Genomic DNA, 20,869 nt, shown 5'->3' with positions numbered 1-20,869 from the left:
CTGGGCACAAGCTTCCTCTTGCTGCTGTAACAAACTGCCATAAACGCAGTGGCTTAACACATCACACATGGAGTTCTAGAGGTCGCAAGTCCCAAGTCAGTCTCACTGGACTAAAATGAATGTGACAGCAGGGCTGGTTCTTTCTGGAGGTTCTGGGGGACAATCAGTCTCTTTGCCATTTTTCCACCTTAGAGGCTGGCTGTCCTCACTCCTGGGCTGAGAGCCCCTGATCACCACGCCTTCTCCCTGGGTACCATCATCAAACGCCTTCTCTTTTTTCACTTTGACTCTCTTACCTCCCTAAGGCCCCTTAGGACCCTGAGTTTAGATAGGTCCCAACTGGCTAATCCAGGCTACTCTCCCCATCACGAGATCCTCAACTTAATCATGTATAACGTAACATATTCACATGTTCTTGGGATTAGCACATGGCCATCTGGGGTGCGGAGGACATCATTCCGTCCCCATAGGCTGTTACAAGGATTAAATGAAATAATATGGAGAAGGTATAAGTACAGGGCTTGATCATTTCATAGTGTCAGCTGCCTTTCTCTCTGACTCCCTGCTCCATTGCTGTTCCCTGTTGCTCACTGGCTGACTTCCTACTGAGAGCCCTACCCCTCCCCTTCACCTTCCTCACTTGCAAGTAGCAATAAAGACAAAAGTGGGGGCAGATTAAAATGTCTCGCTTCATTATTTCACCTGGACCAGATATAAGGTCACCAACGGGGTGTAATCTTTCAGACTCACATTTCAGAGGGTAACTGGACTGAAGTAACCACAAACATTTCAAAACACTAATTGCCTCAAGAATAAACCCAGACCTCTCACTGCAGCTCAAAGTTCTGCATAATCTAGCCTGTCTTGTATTTCAATCAGATCTCCTACCCACCTTTTCTGGGTTCAAATATGCCCAAGCTATACATCAGACTTCTTGCTGTTCCTGGAACTCTGGATCTTTGTGTTTTCAGTACCTTTCTCATGATTCAGGACTCAGAGCAAATGTCGCCTCCTCAAAAGGGCCTTCTTGGGACCTCCTAGCCAAAGTTGTACCCCTATCTCCCACATCACCTCCCCTTTTCCTTCACTTGTCACCATCTGAAATTATCTTCTTTATCTGTGCTTTACATGATTACTTTGTATCTCCCCACTAGAATATTCCCTGAGGGCAGGGATCTGGTCCTCTTTCTTTCTCACTGTACCCCCAGCACTGGGCCTGGTGTTCAAATCACTCATTCAGCAAACAGTGGGCCTGTTCTGAGCTAGACGCTGTTCTGGGTGCTGGAGGCCCGGAAATAAACACACAGATGAGGTCCCTGCTCTCCTCCTCTCCCTCCTCTCCAGACTCAGCTCGTACCCTGCAGACCATGGACACCCACAGCAGTGCAAGCCCCGCACAGGCCTGTCCTTTGCACGAGCATCTGCAGAGGCCCTGTGCAAACTGGACCCTCAAGAGAAACTGGAACTAACTAAAAAGTTTAAAGTTAGCTTAAGGTAGTGAAACCTGTCTAAGGCATCAGTCAACCAAAGGGAAGGCAGAAAAGAGGATGGGAAATGTTACACCGCAGCAGGGTGAATGTGATTCTCTCTCCTTTGTTTTTAAAGCATTACTATGGTCACCGCTATTAGAGCTATTGAAAGACAGACTCTGCCAAGAAAAGGTCATAAGGGATTTAAATCAGGCTAATGTAAATTCAGCAGAGCGAAGGCAGAGACTTTCCAGAAAGAAAGTGAGAAACTGTGTGCCCATCAGGCCAGTAGGTCTCCTGGCAACAGCAGCCTCAGGTTCCCAGTGTAGCTGAGGGAAGGAAAGGGCCAGCAAAGGGCCAGCGAGCCAGCGTCCTGCGGCTGCTGGCAGCGGTGGTCCCGGGAGCTTGCTGGGTTGGCGCCCAGAAACTCTAGGATTGTTGCTGCTGGCAGCCACCGCCGCCAGGAGCCTGTTGTGAAGTCCTGACTTGCTGACTTGGAGCAGCCAGGGCAGTATTCCAAAGGCGCCCTGTGGCTGGCAGCGATTTGAGAAAGGAAAAAAGACTGTGTGTGTGTGCACGCGCGTGCACGGGTGTGTGTATGGAGGGGTGACAAAGAATTTGTTTCAGCAAAAAATATTTTTACTTTCTTCTCAGTACCAGTATAAAATATAAAAGTTCACAAGCAAACTCTCTGTAAATGGCTGGGGGGAAGAAATAAAAACTGTACCCCCTCCCCCGCAATATAAAGGTTAAATTATTCAATTCAGGGAAGATACCTGGGTATTGGAATTATGGATGATGTTTTATGTTCTTTGTTATATTGTATTTTCATAATGAATATATATTGCTTTTATCATCAGGGAAAAATGAAGCTATATTTCATTTAATGAGGGGAAAAAAGAGACTGTAGAAATACTAGTAAAATTCAAGTAGACAACAAAACTTTATGGATAGTTTCTCATCCAAAGATAGAACTAGAGGAACTATAAACTTATGAGAAAAACATCTTCTCACTACTTGAGAAAATGGTGGTTTCTTAAATACTTCATTTTGAAACAGAAGAAGTCTGGGGCAGCACCCTGTACTCAAAGCTCTTATTTATGCAGTAAGGGTCTCACCTCCCTCCAGCTGTTTTACTTGTAGAAAAAGATCTTACATGGTACTCTTACATGATCACTCAGCTTTTAACCACGTGATAGGAATGTCACAAATAGAACTGCCACAGAACTCTGCAGGGAATACCAACTATGTAGGATTTTTGTGGCACTATCTCATGAAACACATCTACATTGACAACTCAGAGCGAGTGTCCTTCAATTACTGGCATCTTGGTTCACATATGAGTTTCAAAAGTTCTGATATTTCTTCATTGTCAGGAAGGACACCAGAGACCACATATTTAATTCATATGAGAAAGCACAAGGGTCTTTAACGACTACATTGGTTTGTCTGCTGTAAAATGCACATGCAAAAGTGGTGAGGCCCTGATGGAATACCAACATGGAGCTGATTCCCAAGGGCCCAGCAGCTGTTAGCTGCCACTGCACAGTCACTGAAGGTCCATGTGGGTCACTCAAGGCCCCTGGAGAGAAGTGAGCTTTGGGATTCAGATTTTGAAAAGTTCAGAAAAGTAACATGGTGTACACACATACCACATTTTCTTTAACCCCCTGTAAGAAGTCTGGGGCAGCACCCTGTACTCAAATTCATTACTCTTTCTACAGCAAAATCTTTGAAAATGCACACTAAGTGGGATCAAAAAACACCCCCGTAAAACCATTTAAAGACTCACATCAGTTCAGATCAGGTTTTGTCATCAAACTCAATATAAAAAACTTTTAGCTTCAGAACTTTCTGTGATCCCTGTACGGCACATGTGGGGTTATACACCTGTACTGTTAGCAGTATTACTATTTATATTATCTTTTAGAATTTTCTCAAGTGCACACTTTGTTTTCCCCTACACTGAGGAAAATACACATTCAAACGGTTTGGAACAACAATGTTCATTCAATTAAAATTTGAAGAACAGCTTAATGATTTTAGACAATGTAGCTAAATGTTCGGGAATAATAAACATTAAATTCAATGGTTTCTTTCTGAGGGGAAAACAGACAGGTGCAGTCAGGAAGAGATACACAGGGCTCCAAAACACGAGTATGGTTTTATTTTTTAAACTGGGTAACAGGAATCTAGAGATTTGGTGCATTAGTTAAGACATTCAAAAAGATTTAAAAAAAAATTTCTTAGTAACTTTTTTCTTAAACCAACTTAACAATTTCAATAGATACAAGAACTTCTGACTTCACAGGGACTTGGCCTAGGCTCACATCATGGCATCCCTGCATCTTCTCGGCAACATGGCAGAAGCCCCTCCTCAACAGCAGCAGCAATTAAGAAACCAAGTTCCCTGGCCTCAGGAAGCACTTTCAATCCGAACTTACAATCTGTCCTCAGCCTGTGACTTTTCTCTCATTCATTTATAGCTTCAGATGGGCAAGCCCAAAACAGACTGACCACAAACGAGCTCTGCCAAACAACTGAGGTCCATTTGCTGTCGTTTCTCCTGTAGAAAAAACTGACTCTATTCTTGTCTACGTCTACCTCAGAGACCACCAGGAAATGTGATGAGGGAGAGAGAATGTGGAGAAACCATAATTCAGCAGAAAAGCATGTAAGGTTTTTGAAGTAAGTATCTCATCAGCATTATTTGCTTGTAAGTAAATTCCAATTTTGTTCCCTTTAAGGAGCCTTGAGAGCATTTTACATTTCTCAAGGGCAGAGGTTTTTCTAGCATCCTATTCTTTTTTTCAGAGTTTTCACAATGTAGCATCTCCTTCAATTTTCTAAATGGCCTTATAAAGTAGGTGAGCAAATTTAATCACTATTTTACAGAGGAGATGAAACTTATTTGTGGTCAAATAATTGGCCTGCACCTCAAATCTAACCAGAGGTAGAAGTGGGCCTAAAATACAGGTCCTTGACTTTTCCTCAGCAGACTCAAATATGTCTTACTATAATAAACTACATTCTAAGCAGGCTTAACATCCTCTACCCAGACAGGGATGACGTAAAAACAACAACAACAACAACAACAACAACAACAACAACAAATCTGTTCACCAATGCTTCCTTCATTTAAAAAAAACAAAAAACATAAGACCCCAAATTAGCAGTTCACAAACATTTTCATCATGTAACATTCTAGGTATACGTTTTCCATAACGTTAACAACGTTAAGTACAAAATCATCCAAAATCTCTCCTCTCCATTTTATTAATGAAGTAGAATTTCTGACATTGTCTGAGGAAGAGAAAGAGCGATGTCATTTAGCCTAACCAATAAATGATCAGATTTCAACAAGAGATTACATTCAACTCCCATGAAAGTAAATGGACAAGAGTGCCTACCAAGTATATCAAGAAATAAACAGTTTGAGCAAAAGACTCAAATCCATTCTCACCAGGAATAGTCTGGCCCATTTAAATAAAAGAACAGAAGAGACATCATGCCGTACGTAGTACATGATTTTCATTTTTTAGAAGTATCAAACATAAAGCTTTTCAGGAAGTATGAGGAGAGAGGGGTTTGGTTCTGTTTTGTATTCTGGAAACTTCATGCCCAGAATAACGAATGACATGGAGAAAAAAGGAAAGGACCAGGACATCTTCCACCTGCAAGGGCAGTTAAGACTGGGCAGCACAGCCAGCGCAACGGCAGGGAGTGAACATCTGTGTAATGACTATATCCCAGGAGCTGAGCTTTGTGCTCTAAATACATCACCTTCTACAATTGTTATAAAAAAAACCCCAAGTATGAGCAGAACTGAAGTTAAAATATGCAAATCGTAAAACCCTATACACTAAGGTCTTTTAGAAAAACATACCTGCAACCGCTGAAACACTCCCGATCGTAAGTTCCCAAAACCATAGCGGCACTCCGGATTCAAAGCACTCTCCGGTACCTCCTCATAGGGGGACTGTTCAACTTCCCAATCGAACTCTTCATCATCGTCATCTTCTACTCCTTCCTCAGAAACCTCAGAAGCACCTAAATGTGTGAAATTCTAATTTGTTAAAGCACTGGATTTCCTAGGCACAACCTGGGGAAGGAAAAGTATAGGGGGAAAAAATGCCTGTTCATGTACCCCAAAAGACACACACAAGAATATGCGTAGCCCTGCTATCCTTTTTTTTTATACTGAGCTATAGTTAATGTACAAGATTATGTTCAAGTGTACTACATAATGGTCTGACATTTGCAAACATAATGAAACGATCACCATGGTAAGTCTAGTAACCACCTGTCCCCACGTAGCGTTATTACACTACTCTTGACCATGTTCCTCATGCTGTATATTACATTCCCATGACCTACTTATTATATAACTAGAGGTTTGTACATCTCAGTTCGTTTCACCTATTTCACCCACTCCTAGCCTCACTATTCTTATTAGCCAAAGAAAAAAAAACTGGAACCGACCCAATGTTTCATCAGTAGCAGGATAAATAAATAATAAGTGCAATGAGAGCAAACAGACCTCAGCTATATATGAATAAATCTCACCAAAATCTTAAGTGAAAGAAGCCAGACAAAAAAAACAAAAAAACAAAAAACAAAAAAACAGCTACTGTATGAATTACATACACAAGTCAAAAAGTGGCAAAACAGAGGCAGTGGTTACTGCAGAGAGTAAGAAAGGAGAAGTAGCCAGGAGGAGACACAGGGGAGGATTCCAGGGTGTTGGAAATGTGCCATTTCTTGACCAACGTGCTGTTTGCTTTACGTTGACACTGAATTGTACACTTCTGATTTTAGCTCAAGAGGCCAATATTGTGCTAAATACAGAAATGTTGTTTCAGTTGGTCACAAAACATGACTGACCTACTGGTTCAACAGAGTTGTTTAATGTCTTTAAATTATGTGTCACCAAATGAGCTATTTTCACATGCTGTCACACAACCTCCTTATCTTGTCACCTCAAGTATTTACTCCAACTTCCTATTTGCCATATCCTTCTTCCTCTAGAAACACATAGCATTCTGAATATTCTGTTTATCTGTACTTCCTCCCAACTGCAATAAGCATACCTATTTCTTCCACAAGTGGTTTCGCAGTCCTGGATTTTCTTGGCGCCAGTAAAGCAGTTAACATGTTCAGTCCTTCAAAATGCTGGCCAGGAGTTTCTTTGGGCAACCGAATGGTAAAAATTCCTTAAAGACAAATTTGTTTCCTGCTTAGCTAGATTAAAAAATTCAAAGATTTCACAAATATACCCAAGAAATGGATATCTTGGTAAACTATAAATCTATTTCACAGAGCTCCAAAATTATGCCCTTATTATATAGTGAATGAATAAAACTCAACATGGAAAAAAGCTCAAACAAGGTTTTTCTAAACCACTGATTCAGCTGTCATGTCTACGAGAAATTAATCTGTTAAAGCCACAGAATGTTTCAGTCATACCCAATACCACCTTCACCTCTTGATAATACTAAAAGTTCAAGTCCCAAACTCAACTGAAAAGGCAATAGCTTAGAATCAGCCAGCAGCTACTCTTAAAATTTATTTCTGGACTAGGGGGTTAAAAAAATCAGGATATCTAATCCAATGAAGAATAGCAGTAGTTTCAAAAATACACAAAATCTTTCAAAAGGCAATGATGCCTTGATGCAGTTCTTCGATATCTCAAGAGATATATCCCTAAAGTCTGTCTAACACAGACACAAATTCCACGTATGTGCTTCTTTCCTCTCTTTGACTGGGTTCATCAGCTTCATCTAGATTCTCCCATGAATGGATTACATTATTCACTACCCTTACATTTTAAAACATTTTAGCTCTTTCAGTGTACTTAACCGTATTCTAATATATCAAATACAACTAAGCCTAAATATTTCCACATAGACAACCTTCCTAAAACCCTGTGTACTTTCAAAAGTGAACAACTTTGCTTCAGTATGCAACATATCTGCAATTAAAAGCAGATTTACTACCTAGATAGGCAGCTTCATTATATTTCATTATCACATTAGTTGTACTGTGTTATGGGTTAAAACTTTGTCATTTAACTCTTTCATTCCAACTTTCCTCCCTTACCCTAGTTCACTGAGGTCAATGAATATTCACTGAATAAATCGCACAAGAGTACACTTATTATTACACAAATGAGAGTATTCTTATTTCAGATCCAGTGACAAAGGAAAATCCAGTGACTTCTATATAAGGAAAATAAACAGTTTCAAGGCAAGCTGAAATGAAGGGCTTATGAATTAAGAGATGAAAATTCAATCAGCCTTTAAATGCCCCCTATGGAAAGTTCTCTCTCTCCTACACGTAATTAAATTTTAAGTTTGAAAACTGTACAAGAAAAATTTGATTCACAGCTTACAAAAATCATCCATATCTTTTCTGACAGGCCACCTCCCATAACCTAACTTTAACTTTTAAACAGTTACTAAATGGAGGAAGGAGTAGAAAACAAAACTTCTAGAAAACAGAGCCAGAGTATTTAACAAATTTAACTCTGAAGAATATTGTGAAGTACTTTAAAGGACTGAGGAAACAGTAATTGCTAAGAAATCCATGAATTATAGGCTCTGGACATTAAGAAACAATAAAGAGTGACAGGGACAGATAGCACCTGCCACACACCCAAAGGTCCCTATAGTATCTGGAGATTATTATGTAACTACTCTAACACGAAGAATCCAAAGGAAAAAACTAACAAAAATTCCAAAGGCAGTACCTTTATCTGCATCATAGGATCCCTGCTCACTTCCATTTTCTACAATTCTTCCAGGAAGGGTTAATCTGCAGATTTAATAAAAGGTCTCATGAAGTCCTTAAATTATAAAGTATCATAAGTGGCCATCAGTGATAGCATACATCTACCAGTGAAATCTGTTAACCATTTTAAAAGGAAATTCCTTGGCTTTTAAATTTTACAAAGTAAGTAACTTAGATGTCTTCACTAGCTAAGAAAAAAGAAAACAGAAATGACTCATCTTTCTGTTTGAATACTCACTAGTTACTCATAAAATAGATACTTGAAAACAAAAGCCACAATAAATATAAGTTACCACTACATGATAGTACTTTCCCCTTCCTAATGAGAGTTATTTATATACCTGTTGCCTGACACAGCAGGGGCTGAATAAAAGAGTACAAACTGGTTTCCAAAAAAAAAAAAAGAACCAAAAATGAGAAAGAATAAGAACCAACAGAAGTAATTGTTTACACTGGGCAAATTACCACTTAGAAAAAAAAAAAGCAGAAAGCAAAAGTGTTTTTCTCAAATCTCATTATTACTATATAGGGATTTCCCCCTTTTCTACTAAAGGACATGAACTGATTTCCCTGTTCGCAGTTTTATCCTGGGTCAGTCAGTCTTCCACTGAGGCCCCCAAAAGAATTTTTCTAAAACAGAAAGCTGATTGTCCCTTTTCTATGGAAAAAGCTTCTATGGCTGCTTGACACCGACTAAATAACTTAAACTCATCAGTACTACGTATCAGGCCAGCTCCTTTTCATTCCAAACTTAAAATATGAACCTCCTTTACTCCCATATCCTCCTTCCCTTGTTTCCTATTCCAACACCAACATCATCATCATCATCATCGAAGCTGGCAGACCCCAAAAGGGCCAGGGCTTTACAACCTAGTTACCTTTGATCTCAATGTTTCCTGGAGGTACGACATTTTCTGAACAAAACATCCCTTCTAAACCCAGCGTAAGAATTCAGTTACGAATAAACTGGTTAGTTATAATGGGTACAAACACTGACTTTACTATCAGAATCTGAATTGAGTCCCAGTTCTGCCATTTAACAGTTCTGTAACCTTCTTTGTACAAGTTAATTCACTTCAAGGCTCATATTCCTCATCAATAGAAAGGGGGAAATAACAGAATCTGTACCTACACTTACCGTGAGAAACAAATAATGCCAAATGCCTTGTGACAGGTACAGTAGGCAAGCACCCAGAAAACGTAAGGTATTATTATCAACTCCCTTCTCCTAAACTCTCTGCAAGTGTAGAGTTAAATTCCTAATGCATGATGGAGAGATCATATTTGTTCACAGATCAGCTTCCCTGCTACATTCTCAATTCTTCAAGGAGAGCAGTGACATTTTGCCTTTAGCATTCTGCAGCAAACTGTATTTTCAAAGATGACCCACCTCACATCACTCCTCCCAATAGTGAATCTATGTCTGCTCCCCTTAAAATTGAGTGAGATTCTGGAACTGTTTTAACCAATGCAATATAGCAGAAGTGACAGTGTAATTTCGGAGGTTAGGTTATTACAGGTGATACGGATTCTCCCTGGAACATGTGCACTTAAACTTCCAGCTATTACAGTAGTGGTCCAGCTCCATGAAGGAATCACAAACCAGACCATGAAAAGAGATCACATAGGGAGGTCCTGAGACTACAAGAAAAGAGATTCCCTCCTCTGCCCATCTTATCAGTCACCAGCTACTTTGGCCCTTCCTGTCCCAGGTCCAGCTACCATGCGACTATAACTAAATTGAAGACCTCCAGCCAGGACAGCCCAAACAAGCTCTTACCAAATTCTTAATGCAGAAAAACCAGGAGAGGGAGTTAAATGATTGTTTTACATCATTGGGTTTGATCAATTATTTGGCAACAGGTTAACTGCAACAGTAGGTCCCATTAATAAATAATAATACCTACTATTTATTGAACACATAGTTAATTACCAGGCATGGTAATAAGGACTACGCAGGCATTATCTCAATTTTCACATCAACTCTTCAAGAGCACTAGTATTAGTCCCATTTTACAGATTAGGAAGCTGAGACTGAATAATGTGCCAAAAGTCAAAGAATTTTAAGTGTGCTGAGACCCACATGTGCCCAACTCCCAAGCCTCTGCTGCCCAAGGAATGGATGAATTTGTATAGAGTATTCTTTACATTGCTTCACACATAGCCTCTTATTTTGTCTTCATCAAAACTCCCAAACTTAAGCAAGTGGCTTTTATACTCAAATTTTTATTTTACTATATTTGCTTTATTTTATGATCCTATCTCATTTAAGATCTTTTCTCTGAGCCTCTGATCCCTCATTTCTAACACAGGTAAACAACAGAGCCTACTTTACAGGACTATCCTAAAATCACATGATATAATTCACATAAAGCACTAACCTGGAGTAAAACTTCAATAAATATTTGCTAACACCATCATCATCATCATCCTATTCTTCATGTTTTGGCTTAAATATCACCTCTTCAGAAAGGCTTTCCCTAGCCACTTTATATAAACCCAGGCTCCCATTTACTCTCTATTAGGGCACTTTATTTTCCTTCAGGGAAATTACCACAATTCGTAGTTACATGCTTACTTGTTCATTTATTGTTTTTCTCTCCCCCTTAGACCGTAAACTACAAAAGACACTAGTACATCCCCAATACTGAAAACAGAACCTGGAACATAACATTAGCTTGATAAATCAAGCAAAGAAGTGAATGAGTGAAGAAAGAGGGCTATGCAGGTATTCAAGCAGGTGGATTAAGTTAAAGCCTAATGGATATCAGAGTAAAACTGCAAAGGAACCAGCTTGACTCAAGAGGAATGTCTGTATTCTGAAAGTACTTGGGCAGGGAAGACAGGCTAGAACCACACTTGAATGAGAAAGATGAGAATGGATTCTCCCTCTGCAGAAAAGAGAGAACAAGGTATTGACAATGTTGAGGAAGAATAATCTGGTAGTGTCTTTAGTAAAATGGGGCTAATAATAATGTCTATCTCCAAGGATCGCTGTGCAGGCAGAATGATAATGCGCAGAAGCAATTAACCCCCCCCCCCCCCACTGAAACCCACTGCTTGCGCGCCATCCAGAAGGGGGGTACTAAGTGTTAGCTGTTACCACTGCTGTTATGGTTCTGCAAGGAGAAAAATGCAAACTGACAGGTGGTGAAGGCCCCTCACTGAGGCTTGGTGGACGACAACCACAAAGAAGGGGCAAAATTAGATAAATAGAAAAGGAGCAGACAACGAGGAGGTAGGAGAGACTACTCTGGCGTCAACGGAGCCAAGGAGGGCAAAAATTTCAGATAGCAGGGAGCAGTCAGCCAAGGGGTCTGGAAACAGAACGTGGACTGAGAAAAATCAAACGGACCGGTCAGGTAGGAAGTCAGAAGGCGCTGTCCCAGGGCAAGAACTAACACAGAGCTAAAAGAAAAATGAAAAGGAGGCAAAAACTAGGGAGACAGGACAGACACTGTAAGGTGATATGGTCCCAAACTCCACGTTTTAAAGTGGCTCCGCAATCTCTTCCATGGGGGGGGGGGGGCTGTAAGAATGCTCAAGAAGGGTATGAACTTCTGCAGCATCCAGAGCAGACGCCTCGAACGGTTCGCTTCCTAGGCACCTGCTGCGGAGACCTCAAAAAGGCAGTAATGACGCCGAGAAGTGCTCCCTTGTCCTTTCAGCCTCCCTCGATAGGCAGTTATTCAATGAGTGAAGGAATGAATGAATGCCCAAAACACGCTCTTCCCAGGGCCAGACACCCAGAACTCGCCTGAGAAAGTACGGCTTGGCGTAGAACTTGAAGTCGACCCCCTCGAAGTAGACGTCGAACTCAGAGACCCGGGCGTAGGGCACGCGGATAGCGATAGTCAGGAAGTTGGAGTCCTGGCTGAGGTCGAACGCCGGGGTAAGCATCGCCGCACCAGACTCGGGTGCCCAAACTGCTCACTCTCGCAGCCGCCACGGTCCCGCCACTCAAACTCTCCAACTCCGCGCGAGGAAGTACCAGATCTGCTAGGTACGGCGCTTCCGGCGCGAGACGGAAGTGCTCGTGCGTGAGAGGAAGTCCCGCCCCACGCCGATCTCCATGGAGACGGGACTCGGTTAGTCGGGAGGGGGACCTGGTGAGTAAGGCTTTGTGAGTAGAAACTGAACCCAGGGCATACTTGGAAGAACTTCGACAGGAGTTCGCCTTAGACCCACCAAGCCTCTTTGGAGGTTCTTACGGATGATTTTAACAGCTTTGGCTTTGCAGGCAGTAAGACCTGCGTTTGAATCCTGTCTCGCCAATTCCCAGCTGTAAGACCTTGGAAAACATAGAAAACCTCTCCAAGCTTCAGATAGCTCTTCTATAAAATGAGAATAGAACCTAGCGGCACAGACGTGATGTGAGGATAGCATGAAATTATGTACAACGTACGTAACAACGTACCTGGCAAGTTGTCAATGCCCGGTGTGTTAGAGCAGTCACCGCAGTAGCCACAGAAGCATCGTTACTGTGGTTTTCCTTAGCTCTCACCTGCTTTGTCAACAATTCCCCGTTCTCCCTCTCAGTATTTCTCTGTTTCTCTCTCCTCACTCCCCGCCTCCGCATCCCTCTGCCTCTATCTTTTTCTGCCACTTTCCTCCTCTTCCTTATTCCTTATTTAAATAGTTTTCTCGTTCAGAGAGCGTCCATCTCACTTATTTAGTCTACGCTACGAACTCCGAAGAACACAACTTACGGAGGTTAAGCAATATGTCTCATAGTCATGCATTTTACAATTACCAGACCCCAGCACGTCTGACTCTTAAACCCTGTTAGTACCAGCACTGACGAATTGCAGTGCCTCTGTACTTTCCCTTCTTTCTTTTTCCCACTTTTCTCCTTACACTTATTCGAGGTCCTCTTTTCTGTCTTTTTTCCTTCTCTTCCTTGTATTTCCCCTTTTTAGTGTGTGCTGGTCATATTCTTCTAGTGTCTCTCCCACTAGTTCCCCTCTTCCCCCGAGTATTCCCGTGGCCTTGCCTCTCATTTCATTTCCTGTTATTCCACCAGTAACTAAAGTAGTTCAGGAAATGTATTTAAATGGTTTTAAATGTCAGTGGAAGACAGGTGAAAGTCATCTCTGGGGACAGTGAGCCAGATAACGTCAAAAGCCTTTTCAACCCCCAATTTTTTATGAGTCTTGAAAATTAGTTAGGACTCAGGAAAACATATTAACAGGAGTAAATAAAATTTAAAAATAAAAATAAAAATCACTCTGCTTAAATCTGGGAGTTTTGATAACGACAAAATAAGAGATTATGTGTAAAATAATTTAACAAGTACTCTTTACGAATTCATCCATTCCTTGGGTAGCAGAGGGATTAATTGAATTGATTGAATACTCAGTATCCACTGCACCGTATCCTTTATAATGATTTCATTGTCCCATTCTGACAGCTCTATGAACTAAGCATTATATATCCCCGTGGTTTGCACAGGATTACACAGCTACTGAGTGGTGCCATGGGAATTGAAACCCAGGTGAGTCTGATTCTTGAGCCTAAGCTATAAAATACTACAGAGCTGACCACCTACCCACCTCATTTCACATTGTTACCACATCCCTGCCTTAGACTACATTAAGCCTTACAAATAATATTGAAAATGAATTGATATAAACTTGGAATTAGTAAAGCCCTCAAAAGGTCCCTTGAGATAGGCCTTATTCCAAATTAGCTTCCCTGCAAATACTCCTTATATCTATTATGGGACCTCATTCCTGTATGTCACAAGCATTAATATTTTAAAATTATTAATGCCAAGGAACTAACTAAGACTGAAACTATGCATGAGAAAACTCTATTTGAAAACACTTTACAAAGTAGAGCTGTGCACTTCCTGGATATTCTTTGTTTGGCAACACAGACACATGATTACAATACAGATAAACAGACTATATAGTACATTTCCACTGTTATTTATTTATTTATAGGAAATATATACTGCATTTGCTGTATCACAAAATCCTGATAGATGCAACTATATAACAGGGATCTGTTGTTATTTTATTTGCATGACATAGTTCACTTTATTTTTGTATTTCTAATTAGTGGTAAATTACACAAGTTAAAAACTCTTTCTCCTTTTTAAAAGACAGAATATTACAAATAAATTTCCCTTGATTGTTGTCCAACTTTGGTCCTTTTTCCTGCCTCCCCAAAGGCAATCCCTCTAGCCACTCTTGCAGACTTTATATTTCTATATGCATTTCTAGGTACCCTGTTACTTTATGTTTGTACGTGCATGGAGACATTATCACACTATAAATGTAAATCTGCAACATTATTTTATTATTTTTCTTGGGTGCTTTTTTAAACATACCAATGTTGATTTAGAGATCTAACTGAGTTCCTGTTGCTTGAAAATAAAGACCCTATTTCAACATTTCCTGTTAACTCTGCTTTAGAGGGAAAACAAGCAGGAATGAAATTTTTCATCATTTTTGAGCATTAAAAGTTGTTGTATTTTGTTTGTTCTTTCATTTCCTTAAGGTTTACTTTTGCAGTCAAATGCTCTACCCCTGAGCTATACCCTCTGTAAGGTTTACTTTTGGATGGCTTTTCACTATTTTAAAAATAGTTGTTTTCTGTGGCCAATTTATAGAGAAAAAGTGTATAATGTGGCATCTCCAATTATATTAAGTTATTCCCTCTTTGGGTCTTGATTTTGATCCACAAGTTTCAAAATTAAATGTTACGTTTAAAAAATATTTTCTATAAACAATTTCAGTTTCAGCCATATCACAAAGTTCTACTGTTTGAAGTCTTTTAATGGTGAAGTGCCCCTTGTTTCCAGAAGGTGGCAGGCATATAGGCAACTAAGACAATGTTATGTCAGAACAGTTTTAACCTATATTGGAAATAGCTTCCTGAATAAGCTGTTTATAACTATAGTTCATTCTCTATGAGCCATTTTGGGGAGATGGTGGGATCTTACACAGAACTTGAAAACTGTACCTTAACTACTGTTATTATGTTGGTATACGTCTTTTCAGACTCAGTCTATTCATAAAAGTACAGAAAGATTTTAAACAAAAATGGTATCATACTCTATATTTTCACTTTTTTCACCTAACATAGCATTATAATATTTTATTTTGACTACTTTTTGGTCAAGAATATTATATCATAATTGTACCTTTCTTATTTGTCAGTGTTAATATTGTTAACTCTTAGAAAGTGAACAAGGTGAGATTCATTTCAAGAGAGGAAAAATATGAAACCAATGGTAGAATCATAAGCATAGATCATAAAATTAGAATAAAAATACAAAAGTTAGAATACAAACTCGATAACACATTTTAAGTTTAAAAAAAATATCCTTTTTTATACAATGGGACTAGATATCCTGAGTTTTGCAAATCTAAGTTATAAACTGATTCTAAGAGGGCTTGGATAACTTACAGATAAATACTAGATTGTAAAACAGGTTTAAGGGATGGTCCCAACAGGATGCATACAGAGCAGTCTGACACTGGTGATGTCTCTAATGTTTTGAAAACCCCTTTAGAGTTAAGTACAACTGTTTTTTTTCAATCAATATACCAATCCTTCAGCCCATTCAAAATAAGCACAGCTTTAGCAGTAATACAACATACTAATGGGTATTTCAGGTAAGATTTAGTCTCAGTTTTATACAAGTTCAGTGAGGAAATCTAAACCAGCTATAGCTGATCCCAGTGAGGGGTGTGTGTGTGTGTGTATGGGACATTTTTGTGCAGTTTATAGCTAAGGGCTTAGCAACATATATTTCAAGATGCTAGTCCCATCCCAGTAGATGAAATGCACATCACAAGGGAATGCTAACCAAACAGCATTTTGAACTTCCTTCACTGTTTAATGCCATACACCTAAAAGACATCCATGAGAGGCACTGTTTGGATGCCCTGCCCAGACACTCTTTATGGAACCAGGGAGCCCATCTGTCACTGGCAGAAAAAGTTCTAGATGACCTCTTCTCCAAAGACTTGACCTAATCCAGGGTTTCTCTACTTCAGGTATTTTGGGGCCAGATTCTTTGTTGCAGGAAGCCGTTTTGTGCATCGTAAGATGTTTAACAGCATCCATGGCCTCTTATTTCTCAATGCCAGTACCGGCCCAGCTATTGTAACAACCACAAATATCTCCAGACTTTGCCAAATGTCTCCTAGGGGACAAAATTGCCCACAGTTAAAAATGACTGCTCTAGATTGATGGGAGTCTCCAGGAAGTAATCACTACCACCACCACATTCACCCACCCCAGGCCCACAACCATGAGGACTGGTATGGGTTACAGAAGACTGCCTTAAAGGGGCAGATGACTCCAGTGTGGCTTATGCTCCAAAGTTCCTTAAGGGATCAGGTCAAGAGTAGATTTTCCCTGAGCCCACATCCGCACTCAGCTTTTCCCCTTTCCCTGTCCTTCACTTCCTCCTTTACAGGTTTCTGCTTAGTAACACCCCACAATAAATCACATGCATCCAAATCCTTGTCTCAGGCTCTGCTTCTAGGGAGTAGGTCTAGGGCACCTAAACTCTGTACACATTTTAAGGAACCTCTTAACATTCCTTATGCTCCTGCAAAACTGCTGGAGAAAAGTATCTACAACATCCAAGGCGAATACATGACAAGTTTTTATGTTACTTTTTTTAAAGTTCTTATAATCTGATTATCCTTAACATAAATAATCTTTTTTTTAATTCACATTACTATATATAAAACAGATTAAACAAAAAGGACCTACCATACAGCACAGGGAACTCTATTCAATATCTTCTAATAACCTATAATGGAACAAAGTCTGAAAGAGAATACACACACACACACACACACACACACACACATCTATATCTAAATCACTTTGCTGTACACCAGAAACTAACACAGCATTATGAATCAACTATACTTCAATTTTAAAAAATAGTGAAAAGTTAAAAAAAATCCCAAAACCAGATACCCTCTGCCTTTCGAAGTGATAAAACCACTCAGATAAGAGAGTTACCTAAGAACTTCTATGTGTCAAAAGAAAATAAAGCCAATCCAGAAGAGTTCATACTAGATGGTTAATGCAGGTTACAAAGCCCCACCTCCCTGCCTCAGATAGGACAACTCTGCAAACCATCCCAGCTCCAAAGCTCCCTGTAGTACTGGTGGAGGCTTTGGGTGCCAGTGCCACTTCCTCTTGGGAGGTGTATCTCCCAAGAGCATCCCCCACAAAACCATCTGCACTCAATAGTCCTTCTTAGAGTCTGTTTCCAGGAGCCCCAGTCTAAGATGCCATCCATGCTACAGGTCTACCCTTCTAAATAGACTAGAATACCTGTCTTGCTTCCAATATTGAAATGCCCAAAATTAACTCTACAGCCTCCTAATTTTTCTGCAGTGTCATTTCCGGGCATTTCTAAACCAAGGGGGCTTAAATCCATGATTTTGCCTGTATTTTTTTTAAAGCTATTGTCAGGATTCTATCTTCCTGAATGCCTTTTGATTTTTGCAGCCACTCAGAAGAAAACCAACCTTGTAGAGAAAATACTCAACAAAACTATGAGGTCTAAGGAGGAGAAAAATAGGTCCCTTTGCAATTTGAAACAATTTCTGTTGATTATGTGTATTGTAAACTCATTATAAGTACTTCTCTCTAAAGTTGAAATAAAATTTGGGAGTGGGGGGTTGAAATGCAGTAATGGATAAATGGAATAGCAGTGAAAGACAGTAGAGTGTAGGAATTAAGTCAGAGAGATCCAAAGATAGACAAATGATGGTTGGGGAGGGTTGGAACAATTAGAAAAATCTCATCTCTGTTAAGTCTGGGGCCTGAGCAAAGGCTCACAGGAAAAAAAGTACAGATAAGTGGAGTGAAACCAGTTTACCTTATCTGATATGGAAGATACAAGAAATAAAGCAACAAGCAATGGGATTGGAAAAGAGTCTAGGGCAAACTGGTGAGCGTGATGAATGCCAAGGGAAAGAATTCTGCATCTGAACAGGATTATAAAAACCATCTAGTACAACCAACTTTTTCTTTAAAGATAAAGAAATTAAAACCCAGAGAAATGGAGTGATTTGGGGATGGTCACATAGCAGGTGGGTGGCAAAAGTTAATACTCGAGGCTAAGACTTAGTTTCTTATCTCCAGGAACCCCCAGTTGGTTAAAGAAATAGAATCACCATTCCATGTCTAAATCTAGATAAGCTTTCTCCTTTGGCATCAAAAATACCATGATATGTACACCCTAAATATCTGGGCAGATACTATGGTGTTTAAAGCCAGATTCTTTCCTTCGGAGAAAACTTGTCACTTCTGTCCAGATAGCATTCTCTCTCTGTCTCTTCTGATGTGCTTATCCTGATTAGAGAGGGCCACCTGGCAAGCATGGAGGGCAGCCTCTGGCCAAAAGTCAGCAAAGACCAGAAACCCTCAGTCCAATGACCTGAAAGAAACCAGTCCTTCTAACAAGCATGTGAGTGAGCTTAGAACCAGACCCTCCACCAGTTGAATCTTCAGATGAGACCACCAGATGTGGGCCAACATTTTGATTACAGCCTTTTGTGAGCCTGTGAAACAGAGGATCCAGCTAAACTGTGCTGGATTCTTGACTCACAGGAAGCATGAGACTCTGTATGTATTATCTTAAACCACCAAATTTGGGGGTAGTTTGTTATGCAACCATAGATAACTAACAGATGAAGTGAAGAAAACGGAAATTGAGGATAGCTTCTATCTGATTTCTGGCTTGAGCAACTGACTATCTAGATGTGTCAAAATTCCAGGGGGAGAAATAGATTTCTGGGGTAGGGGACACATAAGCCAGAATTTGGTATATTAGACACCCAAGTGAGAAATTGGGTGAATCATAGATATGGTATCCGGAACCCTTTTTCCATGATGTTAGATACCACAGTAGTAACCAAAACATGAGTTTGGACTCAGGGGAAAGAGGTAAATCAGGCCTTTCCTTTGCTTCAGCAAAGTTTAAGAACACAGAGTCCTCTGTTGAGTCAAACCTAGCTGTCCCAAGTTACCCTTTGGTGTTTGAGGTCAAAACCCTGGCTACTAATCAAGTGTTACTTTACCTTATTTTATCCTTGTTGCATGTGTCTCCTTGAGGAAGAGGGGAGGTGGCAAGACAGAGTTTGGGAATTCTTGCTTGACTGGGCCATATAACAGCATAATAATGGCCATTTCTAAACTTGGAAGGTCAGAATATCAGGCCTTAGCCAGTGTTTCTCCACCAGGCCCCCAAGTTGGCAGTTGGTCCAGGACAATTCTTTGTAGTGCTGGAGTGTCCAGAGCATTGTAGGAGGTCTAGCAGACGCCAGCAGAACCTGCCAGTTATTGTCACAACCCAAACATCCTTCCCACAATTCCAAGTGCATCCTAGTGGGACGGTACCTCGCCCTCAGTGAGAATTAATGGATTTTTTTTTTTTGTGCTAGCTCACCTACAGCACCTGCCATTACACTTGAGCCTGCACCCTGACAGTTCCTAGGTGCCTGCTTGGTGAAAGGTTTGTGGCATTTAAATATTCTCATTCTTAGAACTTTAAATACGTAATGCTAAGAATTAAAACGTAATGCTAATATGAGAACAATTTGGAATTTTAGATGATTTATACGGCAACATGGAATCTTGCAGAAAATCAGAAACATTGTCATAACTGGTGTTCTTTGTTTCGTGGCTATGCTCAAAAGAGAGTCAATAGAATGCCACTGCCAGTTCATGGTGAATAATAAGAGGAGGTGTCCTTATGCTTCAGATTTATGACTGAGGATGCTCTGGAAGAATACTTCGGAAATTCTGGAAACTTGATCTGATGATTGTGGCTGTTAAAGTCTCAGGAGAATCTATTTCTACACTGGCTGGTGAAGTTATTATCTCAAATCTATGTCAGAAAGAAAAAAATGTGCACTTACCATATATATGACAAGCTATGTTTTATTGTCCTATTATGACAGAGCTTTTATTGGGCACCAATTATGAACCAGGCACCATGCTAGTTTCTTTGAATGCTTTGTTTAATGTAATGCCCACAAACCGTCTCTGTGGAGAGCAGCAATATAATCCCAGTTTGCTAACTGAAGGCAGAAGAAAGTTGCTCAACTTGCTCAGGACCACCTAGCCTGTGAGTGGCAGAGTCAGATTTCAAACCTGGACTAAAGTTCACTTTAACTTGTTTAGACTACATGGATCTGGAGTGACGTTATCCTACAGATATCACCAAGTGCTAGGCCCTGCACGGGGCAAACGAGGTGGAGATGTCCCTGACTGATTGGGTGTATGGATAGGTGCGTGAGTGCGTGGATAGATGGATAAAAATAAATGATGGGGACATGGCAAGGAATAATGAGGGAATCTGATGAAGAGGGGATGGAATGGGACCCTAAGTGAATCAAAGACTGAATTGAGGAAATAAACTAGGGAATGGAAAGGAGTGGGGGAGAATGAATGAATGAATAAAGGAATGAATGAATGCATGCATGCATGAATTAGAGGTTTTGAGGCTGGAGCGCCTGGCGGCTGGCGGGTGGGCAGACGGGCGGCTACTCCACACAGTACGGTAGGCGCGGGCTGCTCCTCCTCAGGCCCCGCTCACGCCTCCCCCTCCCTCCCCCTCTTCC

The 20,869-nt window shown here is 40.4% G+C and overlaps 1 protein-coding gene across 3 annotated transcripts in view; it reads right to left on the bottom strand.

Annotated features, from left to right (window-relative positions):
* The window catches only part of SHQ1 (SHQ1, H/ACA ribonucleoprotein assembly factor), a 183,449-nt gene extending 171,152 nt beyond the window's left edge, over nucleotides 1–12,297 (bottom strand). For 2 of the 3 annotated variants that reach the window (XM_032458087.1, XM_032458088.1), the window contains exons 1-4: nucleotides 12,016–12,297; nucleotides 8,218–8,282; nucleotides 6,560–6,682; nucleotides 5,356–5,519 (exon numbers count right to left, since the gene is read on the bottom strand). In XM_032458087.1, coding sequence (XP_032313978.1) covers nucleotides 5,356–5,519; nucleotides 6,560–6,682; nucleotides 8,218–8,282; nucleotides 12,016–12,158 — 495 coding nt within the window. In that variant the 5' untranslated portion in view covers nucleotides 12,159–12,297. The remainder of the gene's footprint in view (nucleotides 1–5,355; nucleotides 5,520–6,559; nucleotides 6,683–8,217; nucleotides 8,283–12,015) is intronic. The other variant, XM_006175220.3, reaches the window with a different exon arrangement.
* Between the last annotated feature and the right edge of the window lie 8,572 nt (nucleotides 12,298–20,869).

The sequence above is a fragment of the Camelus ferus genome, chromosome 17 (genome assembly GCF_009834535.1).
Source record: "Camelus ferus isolate YT-003-E chromosome 17, BCGSAC_Cfer_1.0, whole genome shotgun sequence".
Classification (NCBI taxonomy): Eukaryota; Metazoa; Chordata; class Mammalia; order Artiodactyla; family Camelidae; genus Camelus; species Camelus ferus.
Note: the sequence above shows the minus strand (reverse complement) of the source record. Positions and strands in the feature narration are given on the sequence as shown.